We start from the raw sequence: 25,315 nt of genomic DNA, 5'->3' as shown, positions 1-25,315 counted from the left end.
GCAGCCGAGAGGCAAATGCAGGGACGGAAAGGCGTGAACGCACGAGGCCTGAGACGGGAGCTGAAAGCCATTCACTGTGGCTGTTTGTGGAGCAGGAAGTCCTGCTGTCCGGTGGGCAGGGGTCCTGCTCATCACGCTAAGGGGTTCGGATTTTATCCTCAAGGCAGTAGAGAGCCACTGAAAGACTATAAGTCGGGGAGAGACCCGCTGATGTAGCCTTCGATACTCACTCTGGGTACAGGGTAGAAAGTGCACGGAGAGGGCAAGACGAGAAGTTGAGATGCCAGTTAAGGGCTGTTTGTGGTGATCGAGACAAGAATTAACACGGGCTCAGACCAAAATGGGGGTTCAAACCAAGATGGAGAAGACAAAGCAGATGTGAGGAGCATTAAGGCAGGAGAATCAAGAGGACTTGGTAACCTCCTAGATACCTGGGGAAGACAGGAGTCGGTGGTTGGTCCCCAGGACACTGGGTTCATGGGTGGCACATCCTCACGACAGAGAATACAGGCGGGAGCACAGATCCCGGGGCGGGGAGAGGTTACGACCCTGGACCTGCTGAATGTGGGGCGTGTGCAGCCAGAGGCCAGTAGAGAGCGCACATCAATCTGGGGGTCAGCAGGGGGTCTGGGCTGAGGGGGTGTATCTCGAAGGCGTCGACCAGAGCTCTGTTGGAGTCACGGGAGTATGTGTGACCTCCCAGGGAGAGCGTGTGACACTGAGAGGAGAGGACAGAATACGGAGAACACCCAGCATGACTATGGTGAGGAGAAAGGAGGCGCTGGGGAGGGGAGGGTGGGAGGCAGTGAGCAGAGAGGCAGAAAATGGGGGAGGGGGGAGAGAGAGAGAGGGGTCTCATGGAAGACAAGGGAGGGACAGGAGGGCTTCCAGAAGGAGGCTTTCGAGGGTGGTCTTGGAGGAGCACAGGCCAGGCAGGTCTACCCACTGTCCAGTGCAGTACTGGGGTGCCTCTGGGGCCCTCTCCTGGAACCATTTGGTGAGGCGCTATGGTGCAGGCCCGTGCACCAGGGTCTCCAGTACCTACCTGGACCCAGCAGCTACTGAACACGTGTTCACCGAGGGAAGAATGGGATGCGGGGCGGCCGGCAGGCGTGGGTTGAGGGATGCCCAGCCTGCTGCTCTCCTACCTGGGTCTGGGGAGGGCAAGCAGTGCTCCCGGTACCAGACCCCTCCAGCCCCAGAGGGGAAGCGTGTGCCAGTCCAAGGTGGTGGGCAGGACCCCGGGACGGATGGCCAAGCACTGACCCATCGGTGGGGCGGCCTCAGGCCCCCTACTGAGGGCAGCTGGAACAGCATAGGTCAGAGTTGCGGGATCCGGCGGAGCAGAGCACAGGCATTTGCTGAGAGACAGTGCCGCCTAGTGGCAGGAGGCGCTCACACCAGGCTTCTATGGGACGGTCCTGCCCATCACCCCAAATGCTCCTAGGCCTTTCTGGGCCTTTCATGCTGGGGTCCTGAGCACTGGAAGCAATGATCCAGGGCTCTTGCCACCTGGGTGGCACCTGAGACTCTGACAGCAACATGCCCTGTGGCATCAGCTGAGGCCGGCTCTGCCAACGGGGAAGGTGGGCGGGCTAGAATTTTATCAAAGCCCCATGTGGCCCCATGGCGTGGGCAGAAATGTAGGGTCCTGCTCTCAGGCTTGAACCTCCATAGTGGGAGAGACTGGACTGCTTGCTGTTTTGTTGGCACAAAGAAAATACAGAATGCCTGTGAGGCTTGTCGCTGGAGGTGACTGTGGGGCGAGGGGCAGACTGAAGGGCAGCCCAGCAGCAGAGAACCATCTCCCCAGAGACTCTCACCCGGCTCCAGGTTCACTCCCAGGAGCCTGCTTCCCGGAGAGAGAAGTACCCAAGGCCAGCCTGTCTGTCTGTGGACGCCCCACACCCAGGAGGGCCCGGATTCCAGGGCCACGAAATCACACCCACATGCCCACGGCTCACTCCTGACTGCTCAGCAGTTTCAGGCCAGGTGAGGTCACCGTGACCGCCTTAAATAACTCAGCAGAGCTCATTTTTATTTTCAGTTGTTGGTTTAGCTGAGCAAGACAAAAACAGTTCTCTTAAAAACACTTTTTAAAACTTCCCCTTTAAACAACAAGGTCCTACTGTAGAGCACAGAGAACTATATTCAATATCCTATGATAAACCATAATGGAAAAGAATATTTAAAAAAAGAATGTATATATATATATATATATGTATAACTAAATCACTTTGCTGTACAGTAGAAATTAACACAACATTGTAAATCAACTATACTTCAATTAAAAAAAAAATAGAAAACCAACACCTAAAACGAACACATTGTTAATCAACTATACTCCAATATAAAATAAAAAGTTAAAAAAAAAGAAAAAAGAAAAGAAAAATAGGAAACCAAAAAAACGTTCAGAATCTTAAAAAAACCTTCCCTTATTGTAGTAAAAGAAATGTATGTGCAATGTTAAAAAAATTAGTTTTACAAAAAAATGTGTGACTTGGAAAGTCAAAGTCCCTTATGTGGTTCCACCCTCTATCAAAATTTTCTATAAACAACCTGGTAAATACTCTTTCAGCTTCTTTTGTTCTATACACATACATTCGTGAGTGTGTGTATATGGGCGGGGGGTGGGGAGTGTACGTGGTGGTGTTTTCTATACTGACACACAGTTCTACAGCTTCTTTTGATTTTTTTCCCACTAACAGCTTTCTACTTAGAGGTATTCTTACCCCTGCAGCTCAAATTCAGAGTAACCCAGTGACCCAAGACCAGGCTGGGAGAAAAGGTGATGCCCCAGGGACTCAGAAGCCTGAGGGTTTCAAGTGAATACGGTTCGGGAGCAGCGGAGAGGGAGCCACGCTAAAACCCAGATCAGCCCTGGAGGAGAAAAGACCTCTCCCAGAAGAAATATCCCAGGACGGGGCTGGGGCGGGGGCAGACTCCACACCCCTTATCTCCTCCCCAGCGGTGGCTGACAGCCCAGCTGGCACAGACAGGCTGCGGCACGAGGGTGGCCCGGGCGAGCGGCTGTCCCCGGGAGCTGCTGGGGCCACGGGAACACCCTGTACATTTCTGCTGACTTGGGCGCACAGGCCGGGTCACGCCCAGCGTCAGAGCTCGGGAACCGGGCCCTGCGCCAGGGCAGAGCCCTGCATGTGACATCCAGGAGAACAAGGGCAGCCTCAGGAAAAGCAGTCCCGTGTGCCAGGTCTGCTCGCCTCCCCGGCCTCAGGGGTCAGCAAACACGCCCATCAGCACTCTGCTCCTGGGGGCCCGCTCACACCAGACAGGCCACCGGTGGCATGATTTAACGGCCAAGAATTCCAAGCAATTGGAAATTGGTGGTCAGGGTCCTGGGCTACAGGGTCAGGATAAGGCTTCCAGAAAGGGAGAGCCCATTAAGTGCCCAGCAGCTTCCTGCGGCTCCAGGACAGACAGAGACAAACCCAGCCCTGCAATTGGGCTGCAGGTTTGCATCCTGGGCCCCCCAGTAACTGGCTGCAGTGGCTTATTGCTTCTGAACCCCCGTTTCCTTGCCTGCTAAGTAGAAGTAATACAGCTGGCAGCTCGAGCCTGCTAGACAGTAAACACTCAGTGTTACCATTATTACAACTGGCTGAGGGTACTCAAAAGAGAAATCACTCCCTTGGGCACACGGAGACCTCCAGGGCCACTGGGGCCACCTCCCCGGGCACAGCCAAGGACACAGCAGCCACCGTGCAGCCCGCACCTAGACCCCTGCACACGAGGGTGGTTTCCTTGTCCTGAACAGGGTACTGGCGGCGGGGGCGGGGGTGGGGTGGGGGCAGGGGGCAGGCAAAGGTTAAAGAAATGCAGCCACCAGAGCCTCTGCAGCTATGGGGCCCCCAGACACCTCCATTTCTTCCTCTTCCTCCCCCAGGCCTAGAAAGGGATCCCCCGCATTACCTGGTTGGGTCCTTGGCTCCCAGCTGGGGAAGGAGAAGGGACTGCCTGGAGGCTCTGGAGGCTCCACGTCTAGACGCTGCCGCCACCCAGGGCTCAGCTCTGTGGGTGAGGCAGCCGCAGCCCCGAAATCTCTCTCTCACGGACCACCCATCTGGAAGGGCTGGAGCTACGCTTTCTAAAGGAACCACAGCTTGCTGTCGCTGGCCACGCGGGCCCTCGACTCTGGACTCACCCTGGTCGATGGAGTGCTGGGGCAGCTGGCTGAGCTGGCTACTGACCACCCCCGCGTAGGTGCGCAGGAACTCCTCCTCGCTGGCCGTCAGCTGCAAGGGCGAGAGGGCCGGGTGAAGGGTGGCCCGCACCCGCTCCCTGGGCCTCTACTGTTGAGAACTGACCTTCTAGTTCCAGGGTGAGCACCCTCTCCCCTCTGCTCCCACCCCTGAAACTCGGTCCATGGGGCCCACAGGCCTCGCCACCGGGATCAGATCGGGGACGGGGATTCCAGCGTAGGGCAGGCCCTGCTTGGGGAGCCCCTCCCTCTCCTGCTGAGAAGGGCCACTGCACATCTGCTGCCCTCTCGGTGGCTGTCCTGCCCCCCGGTCACCCCTGGAAGAGAAGACTCTTGGGAGAGGGAAGGAAAGGAAGGTCAGGGCCTTTAGAACCCTCACCCACTTAGCCCAAACTTGGCACAGGGGGTGGGAAGACTGCCCCAGCAGGGCCTGCCGAACTGGACATGCTGGTGTCTGTGCCCGAGAGCCTGAATTAGCCACAGCCAAGCCAGAGGCCTGGCATCCCCTTCCCCAGACCACAGCTGCTACAGAAGGTGGTTACAGCCCCTCTGCCCGCCTGCATCAGGCACCCTCCCTGGGGGGCCTGCTGCTCGACACCCCAAAGGCACTCACGTTGGAGCCCATCTTCCTCAGCATAAGCAGCACTCGGACCTTCTGCTGAATGTACATCTCCTCCGGACTCTTCCCGGGGGCCCCCTCGCGGTTCATCCCCTGGCCAGCTCTGGGGACTCCTGCAGAGCAAGGAGAAGCATGGGGTGGGGCGGTGTCAGGACGAGACATACCCGCATACAGGCACGAGTTGTCAGGCCGCCCATGTTGCATCAGGGGCTCGTTTCTGAGAGCCCAGGGCAGGAGGCGAGTTGCCCGTTCCTCCCTCACGCCTGCTGGCCCGACAGCCAGACTGAGCAGGGATCTCCCCGGGGCAGGCGCTGGCGGCCAGCCCCCTCTGTGTGTGGAGCTGTCAGGCCCAGGGGGCTGAGCTGACCCAGACTTCTGGCCAGCTATACCTTCCAGCCACCCCTCAGCAAGGCTCCTGCTATGAGCCAAGGAGATGTGCTGCATGAAACCCAAAGTGTCCCCGTCTTTCAAAGCCAGCAACTTCCATAAGGAGCAAAGTGACGTGATCAGAGGCAGCCGGCTGGGGCCTGTAGCTGCAGAAGCCATGGGATCAGTACCCAGCCCCCAAACACCAAGACAGCTCCCTCTGCAAAAGTCCCTGACGAGTTCAAGAGGCTGCCTCCTGGGCTGGGCTCCAAGGAGTCCCTCGATGGGGACGGCGAGCCCGGGGCTGCAGGCACAGACACCCGCCCGGGCTCGCTGCTGCCACCCTCACAAGCCCACCCACCTGTCACAGGGTGGCTCCTGCACGCGGCAGCTGCGTCCAGGTGCAACAGGGACCCGACCTGCAGAAAGGTCCCAGGAGAGAAGTCCCAGGGTTTCCTCCCTCCAGGAGGAGCTGGTGGGGGGGGGGGGGGGAGAAAGCCGGGCGTGGAGGGGTTTGGGTTACACACTTGTAACTCCTGGATGAGTCAGAAATAACGCAGCAGCTGGTGGGGGTGGAGCCCTGGCAGCCCTGGTGCCAAGGAGCTGCGCTCGGAGGACCAAGGGAGCCGGGCTTGCGGGCCAAGGGCACTCCTCACACCATCCATCCCTCAGGGTCCAGCAAGCCTTGGACCAGCAGGCTCTCCCAGGTGAAGGGCAGACTCAGAAAGGTGCCAGAGCCCTGGGCAGCAGCCTCCCTAGAGGCTCCTGTCAACCGCTCAGTCCCCAGAAGCTAACAGGGGCTCCGGCCCTAAAAGCCTGCACAATAGGGCAAAACGCGTATTGCGTAGCAGTACGTAGGTGCAAAAAACGTAGCAGCTGTGCACTCAACGCAGTGCCGTCTCCTTACAGGGCCTTCCTTTCCACCACCAAAGCCCAGGCTCCCTCTTCTACTGTCTGCTCCCCTGCCACCTCCCCCTGGCTCAGAAAAGGGTCTAATTAACAACTAGTAACTCCACACCCTCTCCAGTATTTGTTGTTTGTAGATTTTCTGATGATGCCCATTCTAACTGGTGTGAGGTGGTACCTCATTGTAGTTTTGATTTGCATTTCTCTAATAATTATGATGTTGAGCAGCTTTTCATGTGCTTCTTGGCCATCTGTATGTCTTCTTTGGAGAAATGTCTACTTACGTCTTCTGCCCACTTTTGGACTGGGTTGTTTCTTTAATATTGAGCTGCATGAGCTGTTTATATATTTTGGAGATAAATCCTTTGTTGATTCGTTTGCAAATATTTTCTCCCATTCTGAGGGTTGTCTTTTCGTCTTATGGTTTCCTTTGCTATGCAAAAGCTTTTAAGTTTCGTTAGGTCCCATTTGTTTATTTTTATTTTTATTTCCATTACTCTAGGAGGTGGATCAAAAAAGATCTTGCTGTGATTTATGTCAAAGAGTGTTCTTCTTATCTTTTCCTCTAAGAGTTTTATAGTGTCCGGTCTTACATTTAGGTCTTGAATCCATTTTGAGTTTATTTTTGTGTATGGTGTTAGGGAGTGTTCTAATTTCATTATTTTACATGTAGCTGTACAGTTTTCCCAGCACCATTTATTGAAGAGACTGTCTTTTCTCCATTGTATACATATCCTTGCCTCCTTTGTCATAGATTAGTTGACCATAGGTGCGTGGGTTTACCTCTGGGCTTTCTATCTTGTTCCATTGATCTATGTTTCTGTTTTTGTGCCAGTACCATATTGTCTTGATTACTGTAGCTTTGTAGTATAGTCTGAAGTTAGGGAGTCTGATTCCTCCAGCTCCGTTTTTTTCCCTCAAGACCGCTTTGGCTATTCGGGGTCTTTTGTGTCTCCATACAAATTTTAAGATTTTTTGTTCTGGTTCCATAAAAAATGCCATTGGTAATTTGATAGGGATTGCACTGAATCTGTAGATTGCTTTGGGTAGTATAGTCATTTTCCCAATATTGATTCTTCCATTCCAAGAACACGGTATCTCTCTCCACCTGTTGGTATCATCTTTAATTTCTTTCATCAGTGTCTTATAGTTTTCTGCATACAGGTCTTTTGTCTCCCAAGGTAGGTTTATTCCTAGGTATTTTATTCTTTTTGTTGCAATGGTAAATGGGAGTGTTTCCTTAATTTCTCTTTCAGACTTTTCATCATTAGTGTATAGGAATGCAAGAGATTTCTGTGCATTAATTTTGTATCCTGCAACTTTACCAAATTCATTGATTAGCTCTAGTAGTTTTCTGGTGGCATTTTTAGGATTCTCTACGTATAGTATCATGTCATCTGCAAACAGTGACAGTTTTACTTCTTCTTTTCCAATTTGTATTCCTTTTATTTCTTTTTCTTCTCTGATTGCAGTGGCTAGGACTTCCAAAACTATGTTGAATAATAGTGGTGAGAGTGGACATCCTTGTCTTGTTCCTGATCTTAGTGGAAATGGTTTCAGTTTTTCACCATTGAGAACGATGTTGGCTGTGGGTTTGTCATATATGGCCTTTATTATGTGGCGGTAGGTTCCCTCTATGCCCACTTTCTGGAGAGTTTTTATCATAAATGGGTGTTGAATTTTGTCAAAAGCTTTTTCTGCATCTATTGAGATGATCAAATGGTTTTTATTCTTCAATTTGTTAATATGGTGTATCACACTGATTGATTTGCGCATATTGAAGAATCCTTGCATCCCTGGGATAAATCCCACTTGATCATGGTGTATGATCCTTTGGATTCTGTTTGCTAGTATTTTGTTGAGGATTTTTGCATCTATATTTATCAGTGATATTGGTCTGTAATTCTCTTTTTTTGTAGTATCTTTGGTTTTGGTATCAGGGTGATGGTGGCCTCATAGAATGAGTTTGGGAGTGTTCCTTCCTCTGCAATTTTTTGGAAGAGTTTTTGAAGGATGGGTGTTAGCTCTTCTCTAAATGTTTGATAGAATTCACCTGTGAAGCCATCTAGTCCTGGACTTTTGTTTGTTGGAAGATTTTTAATCACAGTTTCAATTTCACTACTTGTGATTGGTCTGTTCATATTTTCTATTTCTTCCTGGTTCAGTCTTGGAAGGTTATACCTTTCTAAGAATTTGTCCATTTCTTCCAGGTTGTCCAATTTATTGTCATAGAGTTGCTTGTAGTAGTCTCTTAGGATGCTTTGTATTTCTGCAGTGTCTGTTGTAACTTCTCCTTTTTCATTTCTAATTTTATTGATTTGAGTCCTCTCCCTCTTTTTCTTGATGAGTCTGGCTAATGGTTTATCAATTTTGTTTATCTTCTCAAAGAACCAGCTTTTAGTTGTATTGATCTTTGCTATTGTTTTCTTTGTTTCTATTTCATTTATTTCTGCTCTGATCTTTGATTTCTTTCCTTCTGCTAACTTTGGGTTTTGTTTGTTCTTCTTTCTCTAGTTCTTTTAGGTGTAAGGTTAGAGTGTTTACTTGAGATTTTTCTTGTTTCTTGAGGTAGGCTTGTATAGCTATAAACTTCCCTCTTAGAACTGCTTTTGCTGCATCCCATAGGTTTTGTTTGGATCATCGTGTTTTCATTGTCATTTGTCTCTAGGAATTTTTTGATTTCCTCTTTGATTTCTTCAGTGATCTCTTGGTTATTTAGTAACGTCGTGTTTAGCCTCCATGTGTTTGTGTTTTTTACGTTTTTTTTCCCTGTAATTCATTTCTAATCTCATAGCGTTGTGGTCAGAAAAGATGCTTGATATGATTTCAATTTTCTTAAATTTACTGAGGCTTGATCTGTGACCCAAGATGTGATCTATTCCAGAGAATGTTCTGTGCGCACTTGAGAAGAAAGTGTAATCTGCTGTTTTTGGATGGAATGTCCTATAAATATCAATTATATCTATCTGGTCTATTGTGTCATTTAAAGCTTCTGTTTCCTTATTTATTTTCATTTTGGATGATCTGTCCATTGGTGTAAGTGAGGTGTTAAAGTCCCCCACTATTATTGTGTTACTGTCAATTTCCTCTTTTATAGCTGTTAGCAGTTGCCTTATGTATTGAGATGCTCCTATGTTGGGTGCATATATATTTATAATTGTTATATCTTCTTCTTGGATTGATCCCTTGATCATTATGTAGTGTCCTTCCTTGTCTCTTGTAGCATTCTTTATTTTAAAGTCTATTTTATCTGAAATGAGTATTGTTACTCCAGTTTTCTTTTGATTTCCATTTGCATGGAATATCTTTTCCCATCCCCTCACTTTCAGTCTGTATGTGTCCCTAGGTCTGAAGTGGGTCTCTTGTAGGCAGCATATAGATGGGTCTTGTTTTTGTATCCATTCAGCGAGCCTGTGTCTTTTGGTTGGAGCATTTAATCCATTCACGTTTAAGGTAATTATCGGTATGTATGTTCCTATGACCATTGTCTTAATTGTTTTGGGTTTGTTTTTGTAGGTCCTTTTCTTCTCTTGTGTTTCCCACTTAGAGAAGTTCCTTCAGCATTTGTTTTAGAGCTGGTTTGGTGGTGCTGAATTCTCTTAGCTTTTGCTTGTCTGTAAAGCTTTTGATTTCTCCATCGAATCTGGATGAGATCCTTGCCGGGTAATCTTGGTTGTAGGTTCTTCCCTCTCATCACTTTAAGTATATCATACCACTCCCTTCTGGCCTGTAGAGTCTCTGCTGAGAAATCAGCTGTTAACCTTATGGGAGTTCCCTTGTATGTTATTTGTCATTTTTCCCTTACTACTTTCAATAATTTTTCTTTGTCTTTAATTTTTGCCAATTTGATTACTATGTGTCTCGGCATGTTTCTCCTTGGGTTTATCCTGTATGGGACTCGCTGTGCTTCCTGGACTTGGGTGACTATTTCCTTTCCCATGTTAGGGAAGTTTTTGACTATAATCTCTTCAAATATTTTCTCTGGTCGTTTCTCTCTCTCTTCTTCTGGGACCCCTATAATGCGAATGTTGTTGCGTTTAATGTTGTCCCAGAGGTCTCTTAGGCTGTCTTCATTTCTTTTCATTCTTTTTTCTTTAGTCTGTTCCGCAGCAGTGAATTCCACCATTCTGTCTTCCAGGTCACTTATCCGTTCTTCTGCCTCAGTTATTCTGCTATTGATTCCTTTTAGTGTAGTTTTCATTTCAGTTAATGTATTGCTCATCTCTGTTTGTTTGTTCTTTAATTCTTCTAGGTCTTTGTTAAACATTTCTTGCCATCTTCTCGATATTTGCCTCCATTTATTTCCGAGGTCCTGGATCATCTTCACTATCATTATTCTGAATTCTTTTTCTGGAAGGTTGCCTACCACTTCATTTAGTTGTTTTTCTGGGGTTTTATCTTGTTCCTTCATCTGGTACATAGCCCTCTGCCTTTTCATCTTGTCTATCTTTCTGTGAATGTGGTTTTTGTTCCACAGGCTGCAGGATTGTAGTTCTTCTTGCTTCTGCTGTCTGCCCTCTGGTGGATGAGGCTATCTAACCGGAATGATCTTTTTAAAAGCCAGAACGGATGACATTTCTCCCCACTCCAACCTACCCCAGGATACGCTTCACGCCCTTGCCAGGACCCCACACGGCTGGCCTTGCCTCTTGCTCCCACTCCTCGCCTCTGTCTCACTGGCCCCCGGTCTGTTTCTAGGACCTGCCAAGAAGCTCCTCCCCAGCAGCCTTTGCACTGGGGTCCCCAGGCCTGGAACTGGCTTCTTCTCCGCTCGCTTAGATGCCTTCCTGGGGAGCCTTTCCTGACTGCATGACCGAAGCAGGTCGTGCGCCCCACCCAGGCCCTCTTGGGCACGTGGTCCGGTCACGTCCCAGTTTCTTTTTCTTTTGTTTTATTTTTAGGCCGCACCATGAGGCATGCAAATCTTAGTTCCCCAACCAGGGACTGAAACCGTGCCCCCTGCATTGGGAGCATGGAATCTTAACCACTGGACCACCAGGGAAGTCCCTCGTCCGCTTCCTAGAGCACCTGCCGGGGTGCTCGCTCACTGTCTTCCTGCACCTGTTGGAGGGCCGGGGCCGTGGCTCCTTCTCTTGCCCCGTCTACCCACAGCCCTGGCCCAGTTGGCTGAAGAGAGAACCCAGACAGCCTGTGGGGTCTGGGCTTCCACCCCCTACCATCTCCACATCACTTATGGTCAAATGCAAGTCCCTAATCCAGTCTCCATAACCAAATTTAGCTTTTCCAAAGACTCTCATTCCTGACTATTTTGTATGCCTTGGGCTGTCGTGTTCTCCAAGGTCATCTGAAATGCTCCATGAAGCCTTCAAACTGGGAATTAGGGCTTCCAGGGGTAAAAGTCTTCCGATTCCGTCCTGTGTCCAAGGGCTAATGGTCAGTTGGCCCTCTCCTTGTGGAAGACAAGGGACTGGCCACTAGGTGTCGCCACACACAAAAGAACCAGAGCTCCAGGGCCACACCCACCCGCTCCCCTACCCCCTCCCCGCTACTTCCCCCTCACCCCCAACCCCCTCGGCCCCCAACACAAGCCCCCCAAAGGCCCTTCTGGTTCAAGGCTTCGTAGTGGTCCTACTGTCACAAACCACCCCCAGTCCTGGGTCCCAGAGCAAGCTCTATCCCCCCATTTAGGGGCCAGCTCTACCCAGGCAAGGATATGTCTCTGGTTTTGCTGTGCGTCCCAGGACCTCGGGATGCTGGCTTCACAGAGGTTGAGAGCCCCTTCCTCACTGTCCTTTCCTGACCAGCCAAGCTTCCTCCAACAGGGGTATGAGGGCTCAGAACCCACAGGAGTGAGTGTGTGTGGGTGCCCGTGTCAATCATTTTGCACGGGGTCTATTTCACAGAACTTTGCTCCTCCCAACAATCCTACCCTTGGCGCCCCGTAGAGACCGGTGCTGTTCCACTGCAGCTCCACTATCCCCGGGGACACACCACACTCACACTGTGATTACCAGGGGGCCTCACACACCCAGCCATGGGCCTGGGGTGTCGTTGGTGCCTGAATGGGTCTTTGGGGCCAGGTCACTCCCTGTTCACACTTCCCTGGCAGAGACCAGTTCTTAAACTGTTTCTCCTTGCCTTGGGAGGACTCCTGCCGTTCCTAAAAATTCTAGTCTTCTAGGATTCTTCGAGCTCTAGTTTGAGCTGACTCCACCCTGCTGCTTGACAGAAAGAACACCCAGGGATGGGTCAGGGCCGACTGCGGCATAAACACGTGTTCCTGCCCTCCACGCTCCAATCCTGATGGACGAGAACATCGGGACCTGTTTACATAATTCCGTCCTAAACAGAAGCTGCATCAAGAGTGCCAATGTGAAGGAAATAATTGAAGAGAATACATCACAATCAACACAAAAAACAACGACCTTTCAGTCGCTGGTATGCTGCAAGTGTATTACAGTGTGTTTGAGTTTGGTGCCTATCCAAGTGAACATGCGGTTAACTTTTCATCACAGTTTTGACACACATCAGATTAACTTCACTTGAGAATTCTTATTCTTCCCTGTAGGGATCAAGAACTGATCTCCACTAAAATGTGTTTAAATTACCTAAGTCCAAACTGCAAAGAATTTGGACACAATAATTATTCATTCAGTCCTCAGCTGTGAGAGCCGAAGGTAAGGTAACGCTGCTTCTCGGTTATGGTCTCCTGGCGACCCCATAAACACACCACCGCCTAAGATGGTGGAGCTTCCATCCTAAATCCTAAGAAAATCTCTCAGTGTTAACTGCCCAAGTCAGAGACAGACCTGCTCCCTCTCTTAAGATATAACATTCTGGAAGCTAAACAGGGAAAGGCATACATGAGCCAAAAAACGGAAAATGGAAAGAAACAGGCAACTATCAACTATGCAAACGAAAGGCGAGGGGAGAGGCTTGTGGCTAAGTGGATGTTGTGCCACAGATATCCACGGCTTACGCGAAAGTGGGCGTGATTCCAGAAAATTACACCTGATTGGGACAAACGCACTTCAGAGAAACTGAGGTCCATACATTCACTGCAGACACACAGATGCATTCACCCCCCCCACACCCCTTCCACACACTTCTGTTGGTTCTGAGCTTGCATCTCTGTTGAAGGAAGGTTGGTAGGTAAAAGACAGTGAGGAAGGGGTTCCCAACCACTGGGAAGGACGCATACCAAGTTCCAAACGTGGCTTGTGGCCTGGGAGGCCGCACCGCATTTTCTGGGAGGCATCGAGGTCGTCGGTAAGGTACCACGTTCCTGCCCAGAGATTAGAGGGACCTAATCTCTATGCACATGAGCTCCAGCTTGGAAACAGCTGATCTCACTTTGGAAGAACTGGGAGGTAGTGCAGGAAAGACCCAGAGAGCAGGACATGCAGAAGTCAGACCCATTCTGATAAACGACTTTGAAAGCTGGCCTCCCTTTGACAGGCGGGGGGGCCGGGGTGGGGGGAACCCAAATACAAACACAGCCACCTGCACTCCTTTTTATTTATAAACTTAAAGCTAATGCTGTTTAACACCCACACTTATGTAAATTGGAATATACATTTATACCCAGGGTGGTCTACCACCTGCTTGTAAATGCTGCCTGACCTCAGGCTTGGCCAGACAACAGGGGGGGCCTATAGGTACACAAGCCACCTCTCCCCCATGGGTCCCAGCACTTGACTTTTGTCCATTAAAAAAAAAAAATGTGATATATTTTAAATGTTCATGTTTTAAAATGTACATTTTCATCTGTACAATGTTCACATTGCATGAAAATACAATGCCATATAATTGTGTGATTCACAGAGCTTATATAAAATATTAATTCAGACCTTACACATCTTAACAGCCTAGAAGACACCAGCAGAACCGCAACGCTCACTCTAAGAACCCACACAGCTGAAGCAATGAGCATTATCAGGGACGATGAAGAAAGGATATGAGATGTGCTAGCTTCACGGTCAGCCCTAGAGCCGGTACCCAAGGCCCTCTCCTCAACGCCGTTCTATGGCCACTCTACCAGACATCCTTCCCCTGGGGTCCTTACCTGCTTCTGGAAATCACCTTCAGGAAAACACGTGCTCAACTGTGACGGGCAGGTTGTGGCCGGGGAGAAGGAGGAAGGTGCAGCCCTGTGGAAACACAGAACCCAGGTCACGGGAGGAGCCAGGAGGAGCCCATGGCTGGTGCTGTGGGATACAGGCGGATGGCGGGAAGCTCGTGGCCAAGGGTCCTGCATGGTCCAGAAGTATCTGTATGTCTGGCCAGCCCAGGAACTTGCACCAGCACCCTGGGATAAGGTGCCGACTGCAGATATGCACTATCATTTCCAGCCAAAGCAGGTCACCACACACCCTCCTCCCCTTGGGTTAGTCACCAAGGCAGATTGAGAGCCGTGCTAGACGTCGAGGACCAGAGTGAATCATTCCCGGGCAGCTGATGGGCAAGTCCTGCACCTGCCCGAGAAGGCGTCCCACCCACCAAACAACACGACGAGCCAGGCACAGCTACCTCGGCGCTCCGCCCACTTTGTGCTCAGACTTGCATGGTGTTTGTGTGCTTGGGGAACATCTGTAGTTGTATATGGAAACATAAGTTTACACACACACACACACACACACACACATACACACACAACACAGATGCAGATAATTTACAACCTACTAGTCTGGCCACAGGTCTGCTTGCCCCAAACACACCTCTTCTAGGAATCAGAGAACATTCTCTTCTCTTCTTTGGCTTTCCACACACACCCTCGTCGTTTGGGTCCTCTGCAGGTTGACCGGGCAGGAGGGAGGCTGCTGATGGCGGGTAGAGGTGCCGGCAAGGGGGTCGGAGTCTCGCCTGCCCGTGGCAGCCCGGCCACCCCTCCACTGCGGTGCGTGGGCCTCGGAGCACTTGGTTTACAGGTGGACTCCTGGCTCTCAGCCCTGCGGTGAGGACAGATGTCTTTGGATAATTGAGAAACCTATTCTAGGGGACCAAGGGGAGCTGTGCAATCCATCTGTCTTCAGCAATCTCTGCTACTCACTCACCCAAGAGGCTGAGGCAAACGTGCTTTCCAGAGGAAGTGAGATTTAGAAGCCTCCCCTACAGGGAGATTCTGCTCTGGCCCCGGGTCGCTGGTCTGCAGAGCCCGTTGACCAGTGATGGCCCTGGGATGGAAGAGCAGTCACCCGCCACTGCCACTCCCCCACCCTCAGCCTACCCTACGGGAAAGACATTTATAGCGATTAATTGCTCTTTTATTCCTCCAGACATCAAAGCACTGAAATACCAAGGATCCCTGGGGAACCTTCTACCCAAGTCCCCACATTCCTTCAAAAAGAGATGAAAAGAGACAACCCTCTCCCACTTCTGAGGGGGTTTAATTTCTCCAACTATCACAACAGCCAATTAGCCTCCTACTGTCTACAGGGCTCAGACTGTCCAAGAAGCAGAGAGGAACCTCGGCTTCATGACTTGAAGGAGAGGGCGCCTATGGGACGTGGTGGTTCCTGATGGGACCATCTGGGGACTTGCACCAGCTGTTCCATTTGCCACCCGATGATCAGGTCAATGTTCCCAATTTACAGAGGAGGAAACCGAGGACCAAAGCTCCTGGGGCCCCAGAGTCGGTGGAGACAGTGAGCACGCTCCCAGAGCTGGACTCTGTTTCCAGTTCTACTCTGTCGATGGTCAGCTGTTCAACCTGAGGTCAGTCACTGCCCTCTGAGCCCTCCAGTTTGCCGCTGGTCAAAAGGAAATCAGGACCTCTACCGTGTCCTCCCTCAGAGGACGCAAGGAGACGAGGGCTGGCTTCATGAGCGTGAGGCCTGGGCACCAGCACAGGTCCGAGCACTCATAAGGGCCCTACTCTTGGTTGAATGCTCTCCTGTCGCTGTCTTACAATTCTGAATACTTTTTTAACAAGGGGTCCTGCATCAGGTGCCACAAACTATCTAGCCGGTCCAGAATGAGGGAAAGGATGTCAAGCGCTCTCAACTGCCAAGGGGCCCTTACCCTTAAGTAGACATGACATGGACTCAAGAAAGATTTACTAAAATAAAACCTCTCTAGGTGAACACAGCCCTGTGTCAGGCTCAGGGAGCAGGAGATACAAAGCTGGGGCTGTGACACTAAACCTGCCTTCCAGGAGGTACCAGAATGGCTGAGGAAACCACACTGCACAAGGCAAATGGAAAACAACACAAATTATACGTAACAACGAACCAAAAAGATAGGTCAGGTTAAAAACACAAACACTTCCAAGAGTGCCAACTGCATGTAATGTGCCGTGCCCAGCACCTCCCCAGGCGCAGCTCAGAGGTGAGAGGAAAAAACCCAGGGCCTCAACGCAGTGTAGTAAGTGGCAGCGTAAGGGGATGTGCAGAGCTCTGTGACAACACAGAGGAAGGGGAGGGACCAGATCCCAGCAGAAGACCCTGAAACTGGGTCTTGAAGGATGAATAGGAGTTTGCTGGTAGAGAAGATGGGGAAGGGCACTGCAGGCAGAGGGAAAAGACATTCTTTGAACAAACAATTACTGAGCATCTTTTATTATATGCCAGCTCATTATATGCCAGGCCCTGTGCTGGGCATTGAGGATACACAGGCGAGCATGGGATGGTCTGCTTGTGATGATGGCTCCCAGTGAGCAGGGGAGACAGGCATGAATCAAGTCACACCCAGGTAAATGGAGCCTCAGATGGTGATAAATGATGGGGGTCAGGGGTGGTAAGTGCAAGGTGTCCTAGGACGCGAAGCTGGGAATCTGACCTTGCCCTGGGGGCAGGAACCCTTGGAGGTGACTTCTGAGCTGTTACCCAGGTCAGGAGGAGCTGGGTTGGGACACACACACACACACACACACACACACACACGTGTAAAGGTCCTCAAACAGGAAGAGACTGGGCCTTTGGGAAAACTGGAGGAAGAAGGTGTAGCTGAGGCCAGGGAGGCAGGTGAGGGGGCTCAAGGTGCTGGACCACATGGGTCTCAGGGGGGTGAGGAGAGGTTCAAGCGGGAGAGTCGGGAAACGCCTGAGACCCCTGTGGCTGTGGCGTGGAGGAGAGATGGGGAGGAGCTGGAGGGAAGGTCCCTGCTGGGCCAGGTGAGGGCCGGGGCTTGGGCTGCGGGGTGACGGAGAAGGGACGGTGAGGATGGGAGGGCTTGGGACACTTCGGCAGGTGGAACTGCGGGACAGGAGCAGTGTCGGAGCCTGGACTGCCACTGCGGCTGTGGGAGGGGGTGTGGGTGTGATGTGCCAGCTACCGGTCTGCTGGTGACGGCCCTGAGGACAGGCCAACAGCTGGGGCTGGGCTCCCAGGGCCACAGAGAAGCCCCTGGCTGGAAACAGGGCAGGCTCGTCCTTCAGATGAAGTCGGTACCACCGTGCACATCCACAAAGTGTTCTGGAGACAGAGTCAGATCGTGGTGACTGACCAGATCTGGGAAACATCTGGAGCAATTCTAGGAGACGCTGCGCTGGATGGGGCGGGGGGCTGGGGGGGCACTTTGGGAAGAAGGAGCGACATGGGTGACGGCGAAGAACTGACATCCTGGCATGTCACGTACCAGCCGTGTGGCTTTGGGGAACGCATTCATTCATTCAATCAACAGACGTTCTGAGCACTTACTGGGACTGGGATACAGCAGTGCAAAAACAGGCAAAAGTCCCTACATACATTCTAGGGAGAAGGGAGAACAGACAAAATGAAATAAACAAGAAGTAATCAGTGGGTAAATAACCTAGTAAGGAGGAAGGAGATAGGTACTGTGATAAAAAACCCCGAGCTGGGTGAGGGGAAAAGGAGGTGTCAGTGGTCAGGTGAGCGGGTAAGCCAGGGGAAGCCTGGGGGAGCCGGCCTGGGGCCCTGGGTGCAGCGGGAGGGACACCAGCGAGGGGAGGAGGGGGAGGGGAGCGGATCAAAGGAAGGATAAGGGTGGGGGTGGTGAGGAACAGGACCTCCTTCCGTGTTGCACGTGCTGCCCGGAGTCCTTGGTTTCTCAGCCTCAGCGCTAGTGGCGTTCTGGGCAGGATCGTTCTCTGTCGCGGTGACTGTGCCACCCATGGGAGGTTATATAGCAGCATCCCTGGGCTCTACCAGCCAAAAGCACCTCCCCCTTGGTCGTGACAACCAAGAATGTCTCCAGACTTTGCCATGTGCTCCCTGGGGGGTAAAATCCCCCCCAGGTGAGAACACTGCTTTAAAGAAACAGCTGACATATATTCCGGCTTGCTGTTGGCCGGGCGCTGTTCTGAACCCTCCACGTACATGAATCATTCAGTCTTTGCAACAAGCATCCCTATAAGGTTTTACAAATGAGGGCGCTAGTCTATGCTCACCCAGCTAGTCCGTCCTAGTCCGTTCTGGGGCCGGATTCGAACCCAGAATGTCCAGGCTCCCGCCCACGCTGCACTGCTCTCCAGTAAACAAGTAAGTGGACAGAAACGCGCTCAGCAGAGGGAGGCAGCCCTGAGCCTCATCTGCAGCCCGGGCTGCGAGTCCCACTTGGGGCAGCACCTCAGGTCCCCCAGCGACATCAAAGCTGGGGCACCAGAGAGAACTTCCACGAGCTCCACTCCCAGTAATTAAACCGCAACCTCCCAGACTCTAGGGCCTCGTGAGCAACCACCTTAATTAATAAATTCCACATTTCGGCCTCCTCCACCCAGAGCCAGGCTCGGCGTTAGTGAACCGCACTCCACCAGCAGGAGCAAAACAGGTGTAATGATGGCTCTGCCGCCGCTCAGGCAGTTTGCAGGACGCAGCACCATTCTTAGGTGATGAGCTTGGGATAAGGAATTTGTCCTGAGGTCACCAACCCAAATTCCAACCTGCCCCAAAGCTCCTTCTTGCTCTGTGAAGCCAGGCGAAGTTGCAGAACAACAGTGATAATTACTGTGGTTGCTAGAGCATTCCTAAGGGCCAGGCACAATGTCAGGCCTGTTCAGCACATGGGGTCCTCACGACAAGCCTGCGAGGCAGGAATTAGTCCCATTTTATAGATGAGACAACCAAGGCCCAGAGAAGGTAAGTAACCTGCTCAAGGCCACGGAGCTAACAGGTGACAAGCCTGGATTTGAAAATCCACGCTTTCTCTCCATCCTATCAGCCCCGTCCAGTTCAGAAGCTGATAGAAACATTAGCCATTTTACTTTATTTTTTTGGCCACGCCCCATGGCATGTGGGATCTTAGTTCCCCAACCAGGGATCGAACCTGTGCCCCCTGCACTGAAAGCACGGAATCCTAACCACTGGACCGCCGGGGAAGTCCCATTAGCCATTTTAACTGAAACTGAAATGAAAACTTTCCACTTTACAGGGAAAAGGCAAGCCAGAGCCCAAAATAACTGCTAATCAGAAAATGAAATAAGGCAGTATAAGAACTAAATACAGGGAATGGTTCTTGATGGAATCCAGGGAGGGGAGAGGTGAGGGAGTCATAGGCCGCTATTGGGCAACTAGAGAAAATTTAATAGGGAGTATTTATTAGATATTAGTATTGTATCAATGTTATATGTGTTGAATGTGATGAATATATTGTGGTTACGTTGGAAAATATCCTGGTTCTTGAGAGATACAGGCTGAGTATTTAAGGGTGAAATGTCTCAATGCTTGCAACTTACTCTGAAATGTTTCTGGAAAAAAAGTGTGTGTATGAGTGTGTGTGTATATGTATGCATGTGTGTGAGTGTATGTATGTGTATATGTGTGAGCATGTATATGTGTGTGTGTATATGTCAGTGCTGTATGTGTATATGTGTGTATGTGTATACATGTGTGTGTTTATATTAGTGTGCATGTGTATATGTGTGTGTGTGTATATGTGTGTGAGCGTGTATGTGTATATGTATGTGTTTGTGTTATTGTGTATGTGTATGTATATGTGTGTGTTTATGTATGTGTGTAAATGCATGTGTATATGTGTTAGTATGTGTTTGTGTGTGTATGTGCATATATGTGTATGTGTATATGTGTGTGTGCATGTGAGTGTGTATATGTATGTGTTTGTGTTAGTATGTGTATATGCATATGTGTGTGTGTTTATGTATGTGTGTAAATGCATGTGTGTATGTGTGTATGTGTGTATTTGTATGTGTTAGTATGTGTTTGTGTGTGTATGTGCATATATGTGTATGTGTATATGTGTGTGTACGTGTGAGTGTGTATATGTATGTTTGTGTTAGTATGTGTATATGCATGTGTGTTTATGTGTGTATGTGTATATGTGTGTGAGCGTGTATGTATATATGCATGTGTTTGTGTTAGAGTGTGTGTGTTTATGTGTGTGTATGTGTATATATGTGTATGTGTAAATGTGTGTGAGCGTGTATGTGTATATGCATGTGTTTGTGTTAGAGTGTGTGTGTTTATGTGCGTGTATGTGTATATATGTGTATGTGTGTATGTGTATATGTGTGTGAGCGTGTGTGTATGTGTGTGAGCGTGTATGTGTATATGCATGTGTTTGTGTTAGAGTGTGTGTGTGTATGTGAGTGTGTCTGTGTGTGTGTGTGTGTGTATGCGGAAATGTGTGTGAGTATGTGTGAGTGTGACTATGAACAGAGACAGTGCGTGAGCAAATACAGCAAAGGTTAACACTGGTGAATCCAGGTAAAGGGCACAGGTGTGTTCACTGCACTATTCCAAGTTTTCTGTAGATTTGAAATCAAAATTAAAGGTCAGGAAAACGTTAAAAAGCCCCTGGGAAGTGGGGTCGCAGCAGGAGAGGCTGCAGTTGCTCTGGAGGCCCCAGGGCGGCCCTCATCCGGGGCGGAGGAGCTGGGAAGCCCAGACACCAACAGGCCCTCCTCCCCAGCCACAGGTCTGCTGCACAGGAGATTCTGGAACTCTCAACACCCACCTTCCCAACACCTCCTACCTCAGAGCTGCCACCTGCCCCTTCACAGCAACAGGGCATTTTCTCTTCCAGGCGTGAGCCGCTCTGATGAAGGCCCTTCGGTGAACTTCTCGAAGCATTAAAATCAAATCCACGTGACATCATTCAAAACAGCCCAACATCCAGAGCGCAGCCACCCTGCCTGGCTGTCCAGACAACAGGGGGAAAGGTGTCAGCACAGAAAACCACAGTCAGCCTGGGGAGGGGGCTTCGGGGCGCACCCTCCTTTCCGCGGCCTGACTCCCCTCGGAGAGAGCCTGCCAGCCACCCTTGCACATGGAGCGTCACACGAACCAGAGGACACGGGGGCAGGCACAGACCTGCACGCTGGACAGGAAGGGGCTCCCTCCACTGCACCCTTGGGCAGGGGCACGCAGGCAGCCCCTGGCCATCCACCACGGTCCCTGCTTGGCGCTGGGTCTCAGATGGGGGCATTTGGCAATGTCTGGAGAAAGGAGGATTTTCGATTGTCACAACTGGGAGGATGCTCCTGGGAAGAACCACCTACAGTGCACAGGACGCGCCCCGTCCCCCCAGCCCCACGCCCACAGCGCCGAGGATGGGGAGCCCTGCCGGGTGGCCACCTTCGTCACCACTTGCACCAGGCTCCTTCAGCACCTCCGGCCTTCACATCTGCTGTACCCTCAGTCTAGAATGTTCCTCCCTATTTACTGTTCACTGTTCGATCGTTACCTTTTTGAAGCCTGTGTTTGCACACTCACCCAAATTTCCTCTACTCAAAGCACTGCCCAAGCACTGCACCTGGGTGTCTGTGCCTCTATCTCCACCTCCAAACTGGAAGCTCTCTGAGGGCAGGCCACAGGGTGGTTTAAGTCCTTCGTGGGCCCAGGCAGCCTTATTCTCACAGACATATTACAATGGACCCAGGGACCTCCCTGGCGGTCCAGTGGTTAAGACTCCGCGCGCTCCCCATGCAGGGGGCCCAGGTGCGGTCCCTGGTCAGGGAACTAGATCCCGCATGCCGCAACTAAAGATCCTGCATGTCACAGCTAAGACACGGTGCAGCCAAATAAATAAATAAATAAATAAATAAATAATACAATGGACCCATATCTCTCATTAAATAGAATTCTCATATAACTCCTATGAGTAGAGGGAGCGGATACTTTTTCTTTTCAGGTCTCCAGTATTTTTGTGGACCCTCGAAAAGCTTGAAGACCGTAGGCTCTGTGCTGAGGAATCTGGTGGGTTCCTGCTGCTGTCAGTCACATCTGGAGTCCCATGCACAGTTAAGTGAATGAACAGATTTCAGATTCACCTGGGAACCACGAAGGAAGCCCCCAGCCTCAGAATGTCCTCACCTCAGAGAACCTAAGACATCAAGGAACTGAAGGAGCCTGCATGTACAGACTATAAATGTTGATGTAACTGGATTGGTAAAAGGCGTCTGTTTAAAACTTCTGGGGACTTCCCTGGTGGTCCAGTGGTTAAGACTCTGCGCTTCCACTGCAGGGGGCCCGGGTTCGATCCTGGGTCAGGGAACTAAGATCCCGCATGTGGCAGAGCCAATAATAATAATAATAATAAATACAAAAACTTCTGGTTAAAGAAAAATTTTATCCTGTGATTTTGGCCTGATTGGTAGAAAAGGTTACCCAGACCTCACTGTCTCTTCAAGTCCTTTTTACAGCTAAGCAAGAGTACCTGGCAGGCCTGCTCTGACAGCCTCTGCAGTTCAGCCAGCACAAGGCAAACAGGAAGGGAACGCAGAGCCGGGGGAAGTTTCCTCGGCTGCACTGGGACACTCCGATCCCGATCCCGGGCGAAGTCCTAAAGCTCTGTAGTTCTGACCAAGGGACGTGCAGGTGGTGGTTTTATCCCTGCACAGTAGGGGGACAAGGACAGAAGGAAAGAAAGGCATCTTCTGACCTAATTTAAAGAGAGATTCTTTTTTCCTTCACAGAGAACAGCTGGAGCCCTGGAACCTGGCCAAGCCGGAGCCTGAGACCTGAAATCAGGAACCAGTGCGCCTACAAAATCCGGCTCCGGATTTTCCTCTGATTCAGTCTGACCTTTGGCCTCTTGCAGGTTCCAAGGGGGTGGGTAATGCAGACTCCAGAGCCCCTGTCTATTTATGAGTGGATGTAAGGGCAGGCGCTCTCGGCTCTCGGCTCTCGGCTCTCGAGCGGGTGCAAGCACCGCCTCCCACTCCTGGGCAGGCTCTCTCAAGCTGGACGACCTTCACCGCGGGCTGAGCACCTGGCAGTGTCAACAGCTCACCTGTGCAGGCTGGTGGCAGAAGGACACTTTTTCTCTCCTGTGACCTAGATCAACATCTGAGATGCCCCCAGCGTGCTGACAACCTACCACCACCCCCCCCCCTCAAAGGGAAAACTCAATTTGCATTGCTGGTCAGTCTTCTTAGGGATCGGCTGAAGTCAAATTTGGGCTGGAAGGACCAGTTCCAAGCCTAATAATCCCAGGGAAGGAGCCTGGCCAGGTTTCACAGACCTTGGGTCACCTCCAGAGAAAGAGGCCAGAATGGAAATTTCAACCCACGGAAGCTCCATCAACCCCACTGCCCACAGCTATGCCAACTCTTGCAGGGTCACCATTTAAAACGTTAATTAAATTGGGAAATTTAAAAGTTGTTGTTTTTTGGTGGTGGGGCTGTTTTTTATTTTTAAAGAGGAAGGGGAAAAACTGACACAGTGCTATTTATTTATCAGGAGCTACATAAGGTCCCTTCACTCAGAGCCACATGGGCTCGTTCACACCAGCCTCCTGCCGAAGGGGACAAGCCTTGTTCTCAGGGGCAGGCCCAGACAAGGCGGCCCAGGTCTTTTGATGCCTGCCAGCAGGCTGGGCTGGCAAGAACCACCGCCCTCTCCAGCCCTTCTGCCTTTGCCCCCACTCTCCCTCCAACCCTTCCCTCCGTTGAAGTCTCCTATAATCGGTTCAAATAAAAAAGTTTCCTGGACCAGGCTCACTGCATCCCCTCAGAATGGGGCCAGAAAGACCTCCAGCTTCCTGTTGCGAGAATTAGGTCATTAAACCAATTGGGTTGCTTGCAGGGCGAGGGCTCAGTCTCCCTGGGGTGGCCTCCAAAGCCAGCCCCCTCCTCACTGCCCAGCTCTGGGGATGGCTGTCCTCAGGACCCAGCTGAGAGGCCCCAGGTCTGGCCTCCTGGGTGAAACTTCTTATAAACTCTTAAGAACATAAGTTTTAGGATTACTGCCTCCTCTTTCGTATAGGCTTTCAGCATACAGGTATGTGCTAATTTGCATAAAAATAAAGCTATGTTTGTTTACCTCGAAAACATATCCATACTATTGTAATACACTGCAAGCATTCATTACACCCTCATGTCACATAAGCCACACCGTTTGTTTGTTTGGATAACTGCTTCTGCTCCGTGACACAGGCCGTGACCTTCCCTCTCCTTTCCCTCCAGCCACCTCAGAACAAAAAATAATCCAAGGAAGAAGGAAACCTCCCCCTAAGAGGCTGCTGAACACTCAGTTTCCTTCCTCCCTAAATGTTTAACAAGCTAATAATCAAAATAAAACAGATTTTCAACAGAGGCAACTTCAGAATCTACATGTGTTCATTCCATTAACTTGCTGGGGAAGTAGCATGAAGATGAGAACTTCTGATGGGTCACAAAACTCATCCAGTCTGGAGACAAGGACGCGGGAGGCTGGAAGGGAAGGGAGGGATGATCAGGGAAAATGCACAGGCTCTGAGGAGATGGGAAAACACAGCGTCCCAAACAGCAGGAATCCACCCACACTCACCTGCTCAGGGCCAGGGCCACAGTGGAAAAGCTCAGGAGAGTGGACAGAAATGGATGGGAGGCCTTAGGGGCCTGTGTGAAAGCTCTAAGAAAGAAACTACCCCCAATCCCAATGGGCTGGACACAAACACCCAGACCAGTGTAGGGGAGGAAAACTTTTCCCTTCTTCCCTTTAAGGTCTTTGGTTGGTCTAATAATTAAATTGACAGGAGACATTAACAAGAGAAAAGCAAATTTAATTTCGCACGTATGAGAGCCCCAAAGATATGTGGCTTGAAGAAGTGACCAGAGCAGGCATCTTTTATATCTTTTAGACAAAGAAATGATAAATTTGTGAAGAATTGACAAGACAAAGAAGTTTGGGCTTGGGGTAGTAAATTAGTGAGGAAGTAACGGGGTTTGTTTATACAGCCTTCTCAGCCTTGCATCTCCTGTCTCTGGTGATAAGGATGCCTTCTACCCCCTGGTACAGGGAAGGTACCTTTCACATGGGAGATTTATTTGCTGCTTTCAGGGAGATAAAGGAGGGTCAGAGCGCCCTTCTTGCACTGGTTGTTTCTCAAGAAACTATAATTCAAAATAA

At 50.4% G+C, this 25,315-nt stretch overlaps 1 protein-coding gene across 4 annotated transcripts in view; it reads right to left on the bottom strand.

Moving 5' to 3' along the window:
- CTNNBIP1 (catenin beta interacting protein 1) overlaps positions 1-25,315 on the bottom strand; it is a 51,701-nt gene that overhangs the window by 14,074 nt on the left and 12,312 nt on the right. The window contains exons 2-5 of one of the 4 annotated variants that reach the window (XM_082353288.1): positions 14,789-15,019; positions 14,137-14,221; positions 4,833-4,951; positions 4,163-4,253 (exon numbers count right to left, since the gene is read on the bottom strand). In XM_082353288.1, the coding sequence (XP_082209414.1) occupies positions 4,163-4,253; positions 4,833-4,928 (187 nt within the window). In that variant the 5' untranslated portion in view covers positions 4,929-4,951; positions 14,137-14,221; positions 14,789-15,019. Of the gene's footprint in view, positions 1-4,162; positions 4,254-4,832; positions 4,952-5,565; positions 5,677-14,136; positions 14,224-14,788; positions 15,020-25,315 lie in introns of those variants that run through there. The other 3 variants (XM_082353289.1, XM_082353287.1, XM_082353290.1) reach the window with 3 other exon arrangements.

This window comes from Balaenoptera borealis (assembly GCF_965194805.1).
Source record: "Balaenoptera borealis genome assembly, chromosome: 1".
Lineage (NCBI taxonomy): Eukaryota > Metazoa > Chordata > Mammalia > Artiodactyla > Balaenopteridae > Balaenoptera > Balaenoptera borealis.
Note: the sequence above shows the minus strand (reverse complement) of the source record. Positions and strands in the feature narration are given on the sequence as shown.